This window comes from Geotrypetes seraphini, chromosome 11 (assembly GCF_902459505.1).
Source record: "Geotrypetes seraphini chromosome 11, aGeoSer1.1, whole genome shotgun sequence".
Classification (NCBI taxonomy): Eukaryota; Metazoa; Chordata; class Amphibia; order Gymnophiona; family Dermophiidae; genus Geotrypetes; species Geotrypetes seraphini.
The window spans coordinates 130873181-130891366 of NC_047094.1; the positions used below are offsets into that span (position 1 = coordinate 130873181).

The 18186-nt window shown below is 45.8% G+C and overlaps 1 protein-coding gene across 4 annotated transcripts in view; it reads left to right on the forward strand.

Annotated features, from left to right (window-relative positions):
• KIAA1755 (KIAA1755 ortholog) overlaps positions 1-18186 on the forward strand; it is a 102437-nt gene that overhangs the window by 81290 nt on the left and 2961 nt on the right. For 3 of the 4 annotated variants that reach the window (XM_033963640.1, XM_033963641.1, XM_033963642.1), the window contains 4 exons: positions 225-402; positions 2672-2788; positions 7808-8086; positions 15472-15677. In XM_033963640.1, the coding sequence (XP_033819531.1) occupies positions 225-402; positions 2672-2788; positions 7808-8086; positions 15472-15677 (780 nt within the window). The remainder of the gene's footprint in view (positions 1-224; positions 403-2671; positions 2789-7807; positions 8087-15471; positions 15678-18186) is intronic. The other variant, XM_033963643.1, reaches the window with a different exon arrangement.

Sequence of the window (18186 nt, forward strand, 5' to 3'; positions counted from 1 at the left end):
TAAGTCAAACCATGCCTAGAATCCGCCCCAACCACCCCTACTTTCTGATAGTCACCTCAGAGTAGACGCCTCCCTCAAAGTGTTAGGCACCAATTGAGTTAAGATTGTTGACTTGTTGGCTTTGTAAACCCTAAGGATTAAGAAAAATGGGGAACGCTTTAAAATTTTGAAAGGGATGTCATTGAAGCGTCTGCTACAGTTTGGTAACTCTGTTCTGCCTACAGACCTCCGAGATTGGCCTGACACACACTTCAGGAGGCAGCGCGCTGTGCTTTGAGATCTGGTTCAGAAGAAGAAAATCCCAGGATACCTACATCCTTCAGGCCTCTTCGGTGGATGTGAAAGAGGCCTGGACCACAGACCTGCAAGCCATCCTGTGGGACCAGGCTATCAAAAACCGTGGTGAGTGTAACAACCACAAAAATAAGTCAAAGCAGAAGAGATGTATTAATGCCTAATATTGCTAAAATACACAATTGTGTTCTTTTCCAATTCACTCAAAAATACTAATAGTATAGTTTATTGTGGGCACCTTTTGCAAAGCCGCGATAATGATGCACTGAAGCCCATTCAATTCCTATGGGCTTTGGTGCCTTTACTGCAAACAAAACAAAAGGAAAATACTGTAGAACCAGTGTCCCAAGGTATAAAAGTCTAATCTTTATTAAGGAAGATGCAGTGTAGCTTTTCAAACAAATGGTCCTCTTGGGCGAGTACACGGGACCCAACACGGTCCGTGTTTCGGAAAACACTCCTTCGTCAGGGGTCCTGATGAGGTGCAAAATAAATAAAAGTGAAATAGAATTTGACATAGAATTTAAAAAGGGTAGAGCGATGTAAACATATATACGATTACTGGCGGGTGGAAATGTGTGAATGAAATAGACAGCCAGAGTAGCGTTCCGCAGTATTTTCCTTCCGTTTTGTCGTATCTAAAACCTGCTTAGGCCTTTCCCCTGCCTCTAAACCAGTGGTCTCAAACTCACAGCCCGGGGGCCACATGCGGCCCGCCAGGTACTATTTTGAGGCCCTCGGTATGTTTATCATAATCACAAAAGTAAAATAAAAGTTTCTTGATCATATGTCTCTAGCTATAAATGACAATATTATTATTAAGACTTAGGCAAAAGGAAAGATTTATAAACTATAAAGAGTTTTACCTCATGCAAAATTGTCATTTCTTTCATAAGACATTAACTATTTTTTCTGCAGCCCTCCAAGTACCTACAAATCCCAAAATGTGGCCCTACAAAGGCTTTGAGTTTGAGACCACTGTTCTAAACGCATAGAACGAAAAGAGGCGTTTTTAGAGGAGGGGAAAGGGCGGGAGGTGGGCCAACCTACACCTAGGTATACAGCAGGTATAACCAAAAATTTAGGCAACCTCCTTTTGGATGTTTTTTTTTGAGAATGGACATTTTCCCTGCTTCTACTTTCAATTTTTAAGGCCTTAGGCCAAAAGGGGACTTAGACGTTTTTTTTCGATTATGCCCCTCCACGTTTATATACCGCATCCTCTCCATAAAGATAGAGCTCGGCACGGTTTACAGGAACTTAAATATAAGGAAGGAAAAACATAATAAGAATTTGTGATTATAAAGAAGGTAGTGAGCTTTATATTTTTGAGAATAGCCAAGTTTTCAAATGCTTTCGGAATAATTGGAAGGAGTCCAGATTCCGCAGCAGGGCAGGAAGGTTATTCCAAAGCTCAGTGATTTTGGAAGAAAAGAGATTTCCCTAATTTTCCCGCCTAGATGACGCCTTTTAACGAGGGGAAAGATAGTTTCAGTTTTTGGGTGGATCCTTGGTTATTTGCTGACTCTGCTTTAATTATTGTGTTTTTTGGAATTTTGGTTGTGGTTTTTTGGAATTTTGATTGTGGTTTTTTGGAATTTTGATTGTGGTTTTTTTGGAATTTTGGTTGTGGTTTTTTGGAATTTTGATTGTGGTTTTTTGGAATTTTGATTGTGGTTTTTTGGAATTTTGATTGTGGTTTTTTGGAATTTTGATTGTGATTTTTTGGAATTTTGATTGTGGTTTTTTGGAATTTTGATTGTGGTTTTTTGGAATTTTGATTGTGGTTTTTTTGGAATTTTGATTGTGGTTTTTTGGAATTTTGGTTGTGGTTTTTTGGAATTTTGATTGTGGTTTTTTGGAATTTTGATTGTGGTTTTTTTGGAATTTTGATTGTGGTTTTTTGGAATTTTGATTGTGGTTTTTTGGAATTTTGATTGTGATTTTTTGGAATTTTGATTGTGGTTTTTTGGAATTTTGATTGTGGTTTTTTGGAATTTTGATTGTGGTTTTTTTGGAATTTTGATTGTGGTTTTTTGGAATTTTGGTTGTTGGTTGTGGTTTTTTGGAATTTTGGTTGTGGTTTTTTGGAATTTTGATTGTGGTTTTTTGGAATTTTGGTTGTGGTTTTGAATTTGATGATTAAAAATCTTCTTTTTTTTATGTCATAATATTGAGGTTTTTCCGATTTACCTTTGTAGAGTAAGTGAATTTATTTTGAAAGTATAAATAAAATGTTTTAAAAACCCAAAACATGAATACTTAGAGCATGGGGGAAGGCACTACCCTCTTACGACTCCCCCCGCCCCCTCTAAACTCGCTATGGGGAAATTGTTCATTCCCAAACCAGTCACTATAGTTTTGTGTTTCTCCTCAGAGCTCCGCAGGCAGGAGAGAGCATTGGCTGGCCTTGGATGTAAGCCTTTCACAGACATTCAGCCCAGTGAGGCGGCGATTAGCGACAGAGCCATCAACTGTGCGCATTTTGGAAAAGGTAGGTCTTTTCTCACCGCAACAAGCCATCTCACCTCTTTGCTAGCCAGCGCGATATCTGTTGGCACTTAGGGCCACATTCTATAAGTGGCGCTTTATGTACGCGTCACTAGGCGTCCTAATCACGGCTGCCTAGTGACGCCTACGTTCAGGACCCGCGCCAAACTTAATTTTTTTTTTTCAGTTGGCGTGGCAATTGACCACGCCAATTTTCAGCCAATCAAAAGAAAACATTTAAATTAAGCAGTTTAAGAGTTTGGCGCTGAACTCTTAGGACGCCTAGCGACACCCAAGTGGAGGCGCCATCCAACGCCTAGGGACACATTTGCTTAAAAGGAGGCATGGCTATGGGATGCCTAACGACACCTAACTCGGCTTAGGCACTGTTAGGTGGGATTCTATAAATGGTGCCGTTTTCTTATTGATACCAAGTGGCACCTTTTATAGAATCCGACCCTTATTTATTTATTCAGTTTTCTAGACTGTTCTCCCCGAGGAGTTTATGTGAATTTATTCAGGTACTCAAGCATTTTCCCGTCTGTCCTGGTGGGCTCACAATCTATCTAATGTCCCTGTGGCAATGAGGAGATTAACCCCCTCTTTTACTAAGGTGCGCTAACCGAATAGCGCACGCTAATTGAATTAGTGCATGCTAAATGCTAACGTGTCCATAGGCTAACATTCATGCATTAGCGTTTAGCGCGCGCTAATCAAGGGCCTAAGTGACTTGCCCAGGGTCACAAGGAGCAGCGTGGGCTTGAACCCACAACCTCAGGGTGCGGAGGCTGTAGCTTTAACCACTGCGCCACTCTAGAAATCAAAACGTAGCAAAAGTGAGCCAAGTATAGGACCATGAAGCCATTGTGACATCACTGATGAGGTTGGCTCTTATTGGTGGAATGAGGCATTATGATGTCACAATACCAGCTCTGGTTATCAGAGGCCGAAACTTTTCACACTATTTATTTATTCAGTTTTCTATACCGTTCTCCCAGGGGAGTTCAGGCATTTTTCCTGTCTGTCCCGGTGGACTCAATCTATCTAATGAACCTGGGGCAATGGGGGGATTAAGTGACTTGCCCAGGGTCACAAAAAGCAGCGTGGACTTGAATCCACAACCTCGGGGTGCTGAGGCTGTAGCTTTAACCACTGTGTCACACTAGAAATCAAAATGTAGCAAAAGTGAGCCAAGTATAGGACAATCAAGCCATTGTGACATCACTGCTGAGGTTGGCTCTTAGGCATTGGTAGAATGAGGCATTATGATGTCACAATACCAGCTCTGGTTACCAGAGACAGAAACTTTTCATGCTATTTTTTTTTTTTTTTAATCTTTATTGATTTTCAAACGTTGACAATGCAATACAACTAATTAATCTATATATATATATATATATATTATATATATATATATATAAAATCGGAGGTATGTGTGTATGTATGTGTGTATGTGCCGCGATCACACAAAAACGGCTTGACCGATTTGAATGAAACTTGGTATGCAGATCCCTCACTACCGGGGGTGATATGTTCTGGGGGTCTCGCGACCCACCTGCACACGTGGGCGGAGCTACAAACAGAAAATCAGATTTCACCCATTCAAGTCAATGGAAAAAATGTAAAAAGCTGTGGGACCGATTTGAACGAAACTTGGTATGCAGATCCCTCAATACCTGGGGTGATATGTTCTGGGGGTCTCGCAGTCCACCTGCACACGTGGGCGGAGCTACAAACAGAAAATCAGATTTCACCCATTCAAGTCAATGGAAAAAATGTAAAAAGCTGTGGGACCGCTTTGAACGTAAATTGGTATGCAGATCCCTCACTACCTGGGGTGATATGTTCTGGGGGTCTCGCGGCCCACCTGCACACGTGGGCGGAGCTACAAACAGAAAATCACATTTCACCCATTCATGTCAATGGAAAAAATATAAAAAGATGCCATTCTCACATTAATTCAAAAACGGCTTGACCGATTTGAACGAAACTTGGTATGCAGATCCCTCACTACCTGGGGTGATATGTTCTGGGGGTCTCGCGGCCCACCTGTACACGTGGGCGGAGCTACAAACAGAAAATCAGATTTCACCCATTCAAGTCAATGGAAAAAATGTAAAAAACTGTGGGACCGATTTGAACGAAACTTGGTATGCAGATCCCTCAATACCTGGGGTGATATGTTCTGGGGGTCTCCCAGCCCCCCTGCACACGTGGGCAGAGCTACAAACAGAAAATCAGATTTCACCCATTCAAGTCAATGGAAAAAATGTAAAAAGCTGTGGGACCGATTTGAACGAAACTTGGTATGCAGATCCCTCACTACCTGGGGTGATATGTTCTGGGGGTCTCGCAGCCCACCTGCACACGTGGGCGGAGCTACAAACAGAAAATCAGATTTCACCCATTCAAGTCAATGGAAAAAATGTAAAAAGCTGTGGGACCGATTTGAACGAAACTTGGTATGCAGATCCCTCACTACCTGGGGTGATATGTTCTGGGGGTCTCGCAGCCCACCTGCACACGTGGGCGGAGCTACAAACAGAAAATCAGATTTCACCCATTCAAGTCAATGGAAAAAATGTAAAAAGCTGTGGGACCGATTTGAACGAAACTTGGTATGCAGATCCCTCACTACCTGGGGTGATATGTTCTGGGGGTCTCGCGGCCCACCTGCACACGTGGGAAGGGTGGGTTCACCCAATAATGTATATGTTCTTGCTCCTGGAGGTGAAACTAAAAATGTTGTTTATAATCAAGTTTTGTGTTAGTTGTATTGTATTCATTTTGTCAAATATTTCACATTATAATTTGAATATTGTACTTTTTATAAAGCTGTAAAATAATATTTTCATTCACCACTATAAAGTATCTTTATTTGAATCCATTTACAGTGTTATTGCTATAATTAAATACCCGTGCAACGCCGGGCCATCAGCTAGTTGAACATAAAATACTGCATAAAACGCACTTTTAACTACACAAGTAATACATAAAACAATCATTTTCTCCCACCCTCTTCCCAATTATTAATACAATAAGACATATGATGTGATTACAATATTATAATTAAGTAATTTTAATCCTCAAAATACATTTCCCTCCCCCCACCCACCCTGGATGTGTAAGGAAATCTAAGAAAAGGAGAAATACATGACCCTTATTGCGAGATAACAAATGTAGTCAATGGGCTCCGCACTTTATTAAATGAACTACTAAACCCCATACATTCTGCATTTATGATATATTTTTTTTTAATTTATAGATTTATTCATTTATAGAACAAATAAAACTAAGAATATACACTAATATAAACAAGGTAATTATTACATCAAGAAAAATAAGTCCAGTTTCAAGTCCTCATTATTGGGGCTGAGACATCACCTGACAAATCACATAATTACAAGGTATTTAAAATTTATAATCTGACAATTAGGCACAACTATTTTCCTTTCTTTCCTTTATCACTCCTTCTCAACCACTGTAATTGTCTTAGGTAATTTATCTCCTTTGGGTTTATCTTGTAAAAAATTTTCCAACTGAGACGGCTCAACAAAACTATAGTTATTACTCTCATATGTAATCAAACATTTACAAGGAAATTTAAGGAAGAATACAGCTCCTACTGCCAAAACTCGTGTCTTGAGCTGTAGAAACTGTCTTCTCTGCATTCATGCTATTTATTTATTCAGTTTTCTCTACTGTTCTCCCCAGAAAGCTCAGAATGGTTTACGTGAATTTATTCAGGTACTCGAGCACTTTTCCCTGTCTGTCCTGGTGGGCTCACAATCTATGTAATGTACCTGGGGCAATGGGAGGATTAAGTAACTTGCCCAAGGTCACAAGGAGCAGCGTGGGTTTGAACCCACAACTAGAGAATGACACGGTGAGAAAATTCATTACCATTCCCGTTCCCGCGGATAACCGCGGGGAACCATCTTTATGCCATTCGTTAAGGAGAGCGGGAAGAATCAGAGTATGAACGGGCCCAGCCACTGGTGTAGAAGGACTGAGTTTGAGATGGATAGTAAAGAATGGCACGGAATGCTTTCCCACGGTTATCCGCGGGGACGGAAACGGTGATGAATTTTCTCACCGTGTCATTCTCTACCCACAACCTCAAGGTGCTGAAACTGAAGCTCCTGCCACCGTGCCACACTCTCCTTGTCTCTGGACGTTGGGGTTTCATTGTTTCCCTGATTTCCAGGCTGTGCAGATCTCAAAGTATCTCATACATACATAAAATATATTTCATAAGTCATGTCTGTGATATAACTGTGACCAAGTCCCCTGTAGAGGTAAGGACTAGAGGTCTGCACGGGAACAAGGATTGCGGGAATCCTGCGGGTCCGGCGGGGGTCCCGCGGGAATCCCCCCTAACCCACGGGACTCCCACGGGGACCCCCCTCTGGCCCACGGGACTCCCACGGGGATGGAAGGCTTTGGAAGCAGGGTTCGTCCATATAATATAATGGACACGTCAGCTTTAGTAAAAGAGGGGGTTTATAAGTTAATTACCTGAACAGAAAACAAAAAAAAGGTTCCACCAAAGAGATTCCACAAGGAAAACAGCAGCGCAAACACAAAAGAAACTGTGGAATTGATGATCCTGTCAGAAGTAATTGCTGCTTTTTATGGGGACGGGCGGGGATGGAGGTAATTCCTTGCAGGCATGGGTGGGGACGGAGAGGATCCTGACGGGGACGGGTGGGGATGGAGAGGATCCTGACGGGGACGGGTGGGGATGGAGAGGATCCTGACGGGGACGGGCGGGGATGGGTGGGATTTCTGTCCCCGTGCAACTCTCTAGTAAGGACCAGCATTATAGGTTGATCCATGACCTGAAATTTAGAGCTCTGTATCCCCACACTTTGTCCCTGCAAACAAACAACTGTAATAAGTGATTTGAATTCCAGCATAGAGTTTGGATCAGGGACCCAGATGGCACAACGGTTTCATATTAGCATTGCATTTCTGATGCTGAAGTTCAGGTTGCTCTGGTTAATATTTTCCTTCCTTCCAGATGGTAAATCCAAGCAGCCATCACTTGCAGCTTTTTCACCTTCCTTCCAAGACTGCCACCTTCCCATCCAGCAATTAAAACCGATTGGTTCAGGAAGCAGCGCGGGCAGTGCTTCCTCTCTTGGTGATCAGTCGTCGTCTTCATCAGGCCGGGGTTCCCTTAGCCCCCTCGGTTGCCCACAGGCTGGTGCTGTGGACAGCAGGAAGTGTTTCTGCTACATTCACATTTGCCTAGAGGAGAAAAGACCAGACTGCGAAAGAAAAGAGCCCGTCTTCCTGAGTGAGTGAAAAGTGAAATATAGTTACCCCCTCCAAATCTGCGGTTTCAGTACCCGTGGATTCAATTATTTGTGATTTTTTTTTTTTTTCAGAAACGCTGCATCCCAGACCTTACCTGGTGGTCTAGTGGTGGCGCGGGGCAGGATCGATCGTCCTACGCTCCTGCCCCGTGCAGAGCCGTCATGAAAACGGCTGCCATGAGTTCCTGTTGTAGACCACCAGGAAAGGGCTGGGGAAGGACCGGGACCAAGGGGGTGGGTTAGAACCAGTCCTGAAAGTTATCCACGATATTTCAATATTCGCGGGCCGGCTCTTCCCCTAACCCCTGTGAATAGTGAGGGTCTGCTGTACACCTATTCTTGCACATAATGGACAGTGCATAATTAGCTTATTGGGAGTGTTGCCATGGAGATAATTCCATAAAATACACATTAATGTATACATGCCACTAATAGTTCAAATGCATGCTTACTTCAGGTTAAAACAAAAGCAGTACTGCAGGGTGAACTCGGGCGTAGGGTTGCCAGATTTCCTTGTTAAAAAAAAAAGAGGCCACCTGGCCCCGCCCTGTTCCGCCTCCAGCTCCGCCCCTTTCGATCCCAGCGCCAACCGCATCTGGAGGGCCTTTGCGTATGCGCAGACATCAACGTGATAATGTCTTGCGCATGCACAGAGGCTCTCCAGATGCAGCCCTGAGCTCGGGGACTTCCGAATACCCGGACAAATTGCTGGGTTGTGGAATTCTCTCGGGGCACCTTGACAGTCCACTAAGAGGAGGACATCGTCAGCTTTTCCCGGACATCTCGTAACCCTACTCAGGCTGAGTACGAAGTGACATGGACACCGATTACATTACATTGGTGTCTTCTATCCCGCCAATACCTTTCAGTTCTAGGCGGTCTATCAAAGAATTGGCCTGGGCATTCCCAGGGAGATTACAAGGTTGATAGTTGGAAAATGCATTAGGTTCCGGGGAGTCGGGAAGGTTTAATTAGATCAACTGGCAAATTTCTTCAATAGCATGGTTTTCATTTCTTTCCTGAAGGTTTTGTAATTGGGCGTTGAGGTCATCAGATTGGAAAGGTGGTGGTCCAGTCTTGCTGCTTGGGTTACTAATAGACCTTTGACTGGGGGGTGGGTAAAGTGTGCTCGTGTTCTCCTTGGTCTGGATGTGTTGGTCCTGTTTAGGCGGTTGTTTAGATCGCTTGGTCCGTCTCCATTCAGGGCTTTGTAAAGGGTGCAGTAGAATTTGTCTCGCATGCGTGCTTGTTCTGGGAGCCAGTGCGAGTCTTGGATTGCGGAGGTAAGGCGGACGTATTTGTTCCACGAGTGTATTAGTCTGACATGTGGGAAAGGGTGAGTGATATAGAAAACCAGAGTAGTGCGGGGAAAAAAGAAAAAGGGGACGAGGGAACCACCTTTGACATGGATCAGAACGACAGCGGGAAGTGGTGGTGAGAGTGACCCTGTGTATGAATAATTTAAGGTGAGGATCAGAACTGAGATGGAGAACAGTGAAAAATCCATGCTACCGTGTTTACCCGAAAATAAGCCCCAGCATGATTTTTGGGGTAGGTCTTAATATAAGCCCTAGCCCTCAAAATAAGCCCTAGTCGCCAACAGCAGCGCTTCCCCCCCCCCCGTATGCCTCCCGCCGACCCTTCCTTCTCTCCCTCCCATCCAAACCCCGACTGCAAGCCTGAAATACCTAGTACGAAATGGCAGCGTCAGCAGCACAGGCTGCATCGCGGCCTGCCCGTCTCACACCCGGCCGTTCAGTGCCGTGTTGCTGATGACATCATCAGTGATGCATCAGAGGAACGCCCGGACGTGAGAAGGGCAGGCTGCGAATCAGCCTGTGTTGTCGACAGTGCTGTTTGTTTCCAGGTATTTCGGCTCGTGGTTGGGGTTCGGATGGGAGGAAGAGATGAAAGGATCAGCGGGGGAGTGCGGGGTACGCAGCGGTGGCGAGGGGGATGAGAGGGATAGAAAGATGCTGCACAGGGGGATAGGAAGGAGGAAGGGAGGGATAGAAGCTGCAAGGGTTCTGCTGCACAGGGGGATGGTAGGGAGGGGAGGAAAGATGATGCACATGTGGGGGAGAGAAAGGAAATAGGAATAATTGGGGTAGAGGAGAGGAAGGAAGAGATGATCATTGTACATTAAAAAAAAATAAGACCTCCCCGAAAATAAGACCTAGTGTCTTTTTTGGGCCCAAAATTAATATAAGACAAAGGCCCTCTTTTACTAAGGTTCGCTTACTGATTAACGCACGCTAAACGCTAACGCATGCATGTTAGTCTATGAGCGCGTTAGCGTTTAGCGCACGCTAATTCGATTAGCACGCGCTAATCGGTTAGCGCACCTTAGTAAAAGAGGAGGAAAGTGTAAAAGAGAGGAGAGCCTCATGTGGAGGAGAACCTAATTCAAACACCGGTCCTAAAATCCCGTCTCTTTTCTTCTTTTTAGTTCTAGTTGCGCTTCCTTTTGCATTATGCGGTCCCCGCTGCCATTTCTTCTTTTTTCTCGCGGGTTCTCTTCCCCTTCTTTTAACTAGTTCTTCTTTTTAGCATTTCTAGGGCCAGTTAATTTGGTGCCACTCCACAGACGCTCTACCGTTTGCATTGTTTGGGGTCCAACCCCGGTCACTCTTGCCCTCCTTTTTGCAGACCTGTCTCATTGCCTGCTGTGAGGATTAAATTTTGAATTAGGGTTTCTACTCTAGTTCAATTGGTCTGCTGTCTCTTCTTATTTTAATTCGTTTTATTATTTTAGGACCGGTGTTTGGTATGTAAATTAGGAGCTTCTCCTCTCTTTCACACTTTGCCTCAATTAGGCCATAATAGCATGGATTTTTCACTGTTCTCCATCTCAGTTCTGATCCACACGGGGTCACTCTCACCACTTCCCCTTGTCTTTCTGATCCATGTTAAAAGTGGTTTCCTCTTCCCCTTTTCCTACACTACTCTGGTTTTCTTTATCACTCACCCTTTTCCACATGTCACTCATTTTATATATATACTAGTCTTTAAGCCCGTTACATTAACAGGTGCTAGAATAGATGTGTCTGTCTGTCTGTGTTTCTTTATCTCTCTCTCCTTGGCCGCTGTCTGTATCCTTCTGTCTCCCCCTCCCCCCCCGAGCAAAGCTGTCTGCCCCCAGCACCCACCTTCCCCCCAAATGTCTCTCCATGGCCCTCTTCTGTCTCCCCCCCCATAGCAAAGCTGTCTGTCCCCAGCACACCTCCCCCCAAAGCAGCCCCCTTTCCCTATCTCTCCATGGCCCCTTCTGTCTCCCCCCAGCACACCCCTCCCCCCAAAGCAGTCCCCTTCCTTCTCCCGCTGACTCTCTCTCTGGCCCCCTTTCCCTGTCTGTCTTTCTGTCCCTCTCCCTGCCCCTGTGTCTTTCTTTCTTTCTGTCTCTCTCCCTCCCGCTGTCTGTCTGTCATTTTTCCCCATTTCCCTGTGCAGCAGCATTTCCATCCCACTTCCCTATGCAGCAGCAACAGCATTTCCCTCCTATCCCCCCCCTTTCCTGTGTAGAAGCAGTAGCAGCATTTTCCCCCACTCCCCCTTTCCCTTCTCTTCCCTGCTCCGTTCGGCCCCTCCCCCTTCTTTTACTGCTGTTGTCGATCCAGCCTGCTCCTGACCCTCCCACCGCCGACAAACCTCGGGACTCCAGCCGCGTAGGCAGCACTATAAACACGCTGCTTCGCGGCCTTCTACTGGCGATTTCCTCTGCCGTGTCTGTCTCCGATGATGTCATCAGAGACGCAGCAGAGAAGGGCGCGAAACAGCGTGTTTATAGTGCTGCCTACGCCGCTGGAGCCGGGAGGCGACGGAGAGGGCAGGGGGTGCTAGCGGCCGGCAGCCGCCGCTCTACAGGTGGAAAGCAGGGAATGGCGCACATGCGCACTTGTCTTGCCTCGCGTGAGGCCAGACCATAAGCCGCGCATGCGCACTTCCTATGGGTCGCTACAGCTCACGGAAAACGGACACACGCATAGGAAGTGCGCATGTGCAGCTTACCGTTTTATTATATTAGATGTTCATGTCACTTCACAATTAATTTAAATTTTAAATTCCACATTAATTTATATCTTACATCGTCATCAATACATTTTCCCCTTTAGGACCCCTGACAAAGGAGTGTTTCCCGAAACACGGACCGTGTTGGATCCCGTGTGCTCATCCAAGAGGACCGGTGACCCGTCAAAAGTGTGCCGGACAAAGGTGCGCCAACAATCCTGCGGCAACATTTGCGTGCAGGACAGATGCACGCTGACTTTCAGGGCTTCCCCTTTGTACTGTGAGGGGGCGTGGGGGGAACCCCCCCTAAACTTAAATGTACTCGCGTTCCTGATGGGGGGGAGTGGGGGGAACCCCCCACTACACTGAAAACTCCCAAAGAGCGAAAAAATGGGAGTTTTCACTGTACTGGGAGGTTCCCCCCACCAACCAATCCCCCCAATGAGAGCACAAGCACTTGTAAGTTTACTGGGGGTGTTACCCACCCACACCCCAACTCACAGTGCAAACGGAAAGCCCAGGAAACGGCGGCGCACATTTGTCCTTCATGCAAATGTCATCACGGGATTGTCAGCGCACCTTTGTCCGGCGCGCTGTAGTTATGATACCAGAGGACCATTTGTTTGAAAAGCTACATTGCATCTTCTTTAATAAAGATAAGACTTTATACCTTGTACATCGGTTCTGTAGTATTTTCCTTTTGTTTTGTCGTCTGACTTCTTTACTTCGGATTGGTTGGATTGTTTCATTGTTGTATTAACCCTATTCGGGCGCCATGCAGTAGTTTTGGAATCGGTTCACGCATTCCACGTGCTAAAAACAGCTACTTATTTTTAGTGCTGGGGGCATGTTTGGGAGCGAATAGGTGTGTTCTACGCTAATCAGTTAGTGCAGCTGCATTGGCGTGCAGAAAGCGATTAGCGCGGGTGCCCATACTGCCTAGGAAATAGGTGTGTCGGTAAGGGCTCCCTTACTAATGACCATGTGTTAATAGGGAAATGAATGTGTGGCCATTAATAGAGGAAATGCGAAATGTGACCGTTCTACAGCCACGTTAAAAGTGGTCTCAGCACGTGGGAAAGCCCGATACTAGTGGAAGAGCCAGCCACTTTTTTTTAGCGCAGCTTAGCAAATGGGCTCCACTATTATATATGCACATATGTGTACAGGTAGGTGTGTACATGCTGGATATGTGCCTAAAATCTATTCTGTAACAAAACGCGCATATCTCCAATAGCATGCGGTGTGAATGTGGGCGCAGTGACTTAGCGAGGACCAGGAAGTGACATCAGAGGGAGAGCCAAGGCCGGCACGAGCAGCAGGTGAAGATTTAAAGAGGTGTGTGAAGGAGATGCACGCAGGTGGTATGGCATGAGAGAGTGTCGGGGGGAGGGCATGTGGCGGGGAAGAGTACAGGGCGCGCATGGCATGGTGATGATGGGTGCCCGCTCACTGGGCACCTCCTTCCCTTACTAGATCACTACTTGATGGCATTAGTGGACAACGGGGGGGGGGGGGAGGGGTTGTTTATGTTTCTCTGCTGACCTGTTTTGCTTGTTGTAAGGTTATTGAAAAATTTTAAATTAAAAAAAATATGTATTAATAGTACAGGATCTACTAACCCCCTGTTTTACTAAGGCGCACTAACCAATTAGCGCGTACTATCCGAATTAGCATGCGCTAAACACTAACGCATCCATAGACTAACATGCACGCATTAGTGTTTAGCGTGCGCTAATCGGTTTGCGAACCTTAGTGAAAGAGGGGGTAAGTCATCAGCAGTGGATAGGTCAACTGGAAGCAACAATACTCTGTAACCCTTAGAAATATTAGTTCTTAAAATGTCTAACGTGGATCCTATGAGGGCAATTCTGTAATCTAGACGCTGCATTCAGATGCCCCTTGTAAATGTATATAATACGAGCACTTATCGCATCATCCTGACACAAGCGCATGAGGGTGTGCTGGGCTCCTACTTATATGATTCTGAAAGTTACGCCTGTCCTTGCCACATTTAGGTTCTCACAGTTACTCCAGCTTTTATTATATTTTCATTAGGTTTTTATATACCGCCTATCAAGGTTACCATCAGGTACTCAAGCATTTTTCCCTCTCTGTCCCGGTGGGCTCACAATCTATCTAACGTACCTGGGGCAATGGGAGGATTAAGTGACTTGCCCAGGGTCACAAGGAGCAGCGCTGGATTTGAACCCACAACCCCAGGGTGCGGAGGCTGGAGCTCCAACCAGGGCACCACACACTTCTCTTCTTAAATTTGTCTTTTTTATTCCAAGCTGAACAGTCTTATCCTGGACTAAAGCCTTTCATCATTTCATTTAAGGGTTTTTTTTTTTTTTAATGTAAATTTTTTGCGTGAGAAATAGAAAAGGCATTTCCAGAAACTTGAACTTGCTGTGCTGTATCAATCTGCTCATTACGCAGTCAAATAAATTGCTCCAAGGTAGGGAGAACGAGAGGGCACTCTCTGACGTTAAAATGGGAATAGATTCCGTACGAACATAAGGAAGTTCTTCTTCACCCAGAGAGTGGTAGAAAACTGGAACATTCTTCCGGAAGCTGTTATAGGGGGAAACACCCTTCAGGGATTCAATGTAAGGAAGTTCTTCTTCACCCAGAGAGTGGTAGAAAACTGGAACATTCTTCCGGAGGCTGTTATAGGGGGAAACACCCTTCAGGGATTCAATGTAAGGAAGTTCTTCTTCACCCAGAGAGTGGTAGAAAACTGGAACATTCTTCCGGAGGCTGTTATAGGGGGAAACACCCTTCAGGGATTCAATGTAAGGAAGTTCTTCTTCACCCAGAGAGTGGTAGAAAACTGGAACGCTCTTCCAGAGTCTGTTGTAAGGGAAAACACCCTCCAGGGATTCAAGACAAAGTAGATAAAGACAGGTTGTTCACCCTCTCCAAGGTAGGGAAAACGAGAGGGCACTCTCTAAAGTTAAAAGGGGATGGATTCCGTACAAACATAAGGAAGTTCTTCTTCACCCAGAGAGTGGTAGAAAACTGGAACGCTCTTCCGGAGTCTGTTATAGGGGAAAACACCCTCCAGGGATTCAAGACGCAGTTGCACCGGTAGGGCTAGTCTCAGTTAGGGCGCTGGTCTTTGACCAGAGGGCCGCTGCGTGAGCGGACTGCTGGGCATGATGTACCACTGGTCTGACCCAGCAGCAGCAATTCTTATGTTTAATATTTTTCCCAGGATTCTGATTGAATATGAGTGCTTTACTAGTACTCTTTCATAGAACCTGCCCAAGAAAAGACTGAACCCTTCCCCCCATCTTTGGACCTCTCCTTCCTGCTAACAGTGAGCATGTTTTTTTTTCTCTCTCTCCCTCAGCTGATAGCTCGGGCTCATCCGAGGGAAGCGTCTGTGGATTCAGCAGTTCCGAGTCTAGCAATCTCTCTCTGATGGGAGGAGAAACAGAAGACGGTTCTTTCATCGACGCTGCATCGCCCAGGCTGCTACACTCCCAGAATGCCTCTGCACTGCTGTCCCCTCCCGCAGGCAAGAGTGCGCTCCCCCCGAATCCTCACCCGCTGAAGGCAAGTAGTGATTTGCTGGAGACGGTTCAGTCGGTGTAGCTCAGGGCTCTGTCCTGGGACCACTGCTTTTTGCCTTCTACAATTCCTCCCTCGGTACTTTCAGTATGGCCTCTGTGCCAACGACTCTCAGATCTATCTCTCTACCCCTGAAACATTGACAGACATTCAGTCCCGGGTTTCAACCTGCTCTCCTGACTTGCTACCTGGATGTCTCACTGCCAAGACTGGCTCATTATCTCTCCACCTAAACCTGTCTCTTCTCTTCCCCCGTTCACTATTTCTGTGAACAACACCCTCATCCGCTATGTCTCATCAGCTCATAATTTTGGGGTAATCTTTGACTCATTTCTCTCCTTTGCTGCACATATCCAACAGACTGCCAAAACCTGTCGTTTTTCTCTCTACAATATCGCTAAAATTAGACCCTTCCTTTCTGAAAATGCTGCCAAGACCCTCATCCATAGCCTCATCATATCTCACCTCCACTACTGCAACCGGCTTCTCACTGGCCTTCTGCTAAACCAGGGGTAGGCAATTCCGGTCCTCGAGAGCCGGAGCCAGGTCAGGTTTTCAGGATATCCACAATAAATATGCATGAGATAGATTTGCATCTCAAGGAGGCAGTGCATGCAAATCCATCTCATACATATTCATGGTGGATATCCTGAAAACCTGACCTGGCTCCGGCTCTCGAGGACCGGAATTGCCTACCCCTGTGCTAAACCATCTCTCTCCCCTTCAATCTGTTCAGAACTCTACTGCATGCCTCATATTCCACCAATGATGCTATGGCCCACATTATCCCTCTCCTCAAGTCACTTCATTGGCTTCCTATCCGTTTCTGCATAAAGTTCAAACTCCTCTTAATGCAGGGTGTCAATGTCCCTCCTCGAGGGCCGCAATCCAGTCGGGTTTTCAGGATTTCCCCAATGAATATGCATGAGATGTATTTGCATGCACTGCTTCCATTATATGCTAATAGATCTCATGCATATTCATTGGGGAAATCCTGAAAACCAGACTGGATTGCGGCCCTCGAGGAGGACCTTTGACACCCTTGTCTTAATGACCTACAAGTGTATTCAGTCTGCAGCTCCTCAGTATCTCTCATCTCTCCCCCGCACTCCTCTCCCCAGGCACTCTGCAAATCTGGTAAGTTCATCTTTTCTGTACCCTTCTCCTCTACGATCAACTCCAGACTCCATCCTTTCTACTTTACTGCACCGTATGCTTGGAACAAACTGTCTGGCTTGGTACGCCAAGCTCCGTCTCTGGCAGTCTTCGAATCTTCGAAGCCGCTTTCAATTCCAAACTCCAACTCAGCTTCTAAGCACCGATGTCTGCCTTATCATTCCCTCTGTAATTCCCCCACCGGAGCCCTGCGCATTGTTGCACCTTCTTGTCCAGTTTGCCTGCCTTGACTAGCTAGTAAGCTCTTTGGAGCAGGAACTGTGTCTGCTGTGTTTTGATGTATAGCACTGCGTATGTCTAGTAGCGCTATAGAAATGCTTGGTAGTAGTGTTTGGATTGGGGAGACGAGGAAGCTGGCCTAAGTTATGCACCTATGTTGGAGAAAAGATCTAGTCCAATGCTGGGTTTCTGGCACCTTTGTCAGAATTCCCCAAAAGGTCCCTTTTTTTATGAACAGCACTCGTCACTGGCAGGAGTGGAGGTGAAGGACTCATGCTTAGCTAAGAGGGGACAGTGTAGCGCCTTAACGTTTGTAGAGAAAGTGTGGGAGCTGCCAACATTTAAACTAAACTAAACCTTAAGTTTATATACCGCATCATCTCCACGGAAGTAGAGCTCATAGACACATAGAAACATAGAAAAAGACAGTAGATAAGGGCCGCGGCCCATCTAGTCTGCCCACCCCAATGACCCTCCCCTATTTATCTCTGTGCAGAGATCCCACGTGACAATCCCATTTCTTCTTAAAATCAGGCACGCTGCTTGCCTCGATCACCTGAAGTGGAAGTCTATTCCAGCGATCAACCACTCTTTCGGTGAAAAAGTATTTCCTGGTGTCGCCGTGCAATTTCCCGCCCCTGATTTTCCATGGATGTCCTCTTGTCGCCGTCGGACCTTTGAAAAAGAAGATATCTTCTTCTACCTCGATACGGCCCGTGAGGTATTTGAACGTCTCGATCATGTCTCCCCTCTCTCTGCGTTCCTCGAGTGAGTATAGCCGTAATTTATCCAGCCGTTCCTCGTACGGGAGATCCTTGAGTCCCGAGACCATCCGGGTGGCCATTCGCTGGACTGACTCAAGCCTCAGTACATCCTTGCGGTAATGAGGCCTCCAGAATTGTACGCAGTATTCCAGATGAGGCCTCACCATGGATCTATACAATGGCATAATGACTTCAGGCTTGCGGCTGACGAAACTCCTACGTATACATCCTCGGCACGGTTTACAAGAACTTAAAAATGAGAAAGGGTAGGAAAAGGTTTACATAAGTTTATAAATCGAGTGGAAAAATAAGGGAAAAGAAATTACATGTTAGAG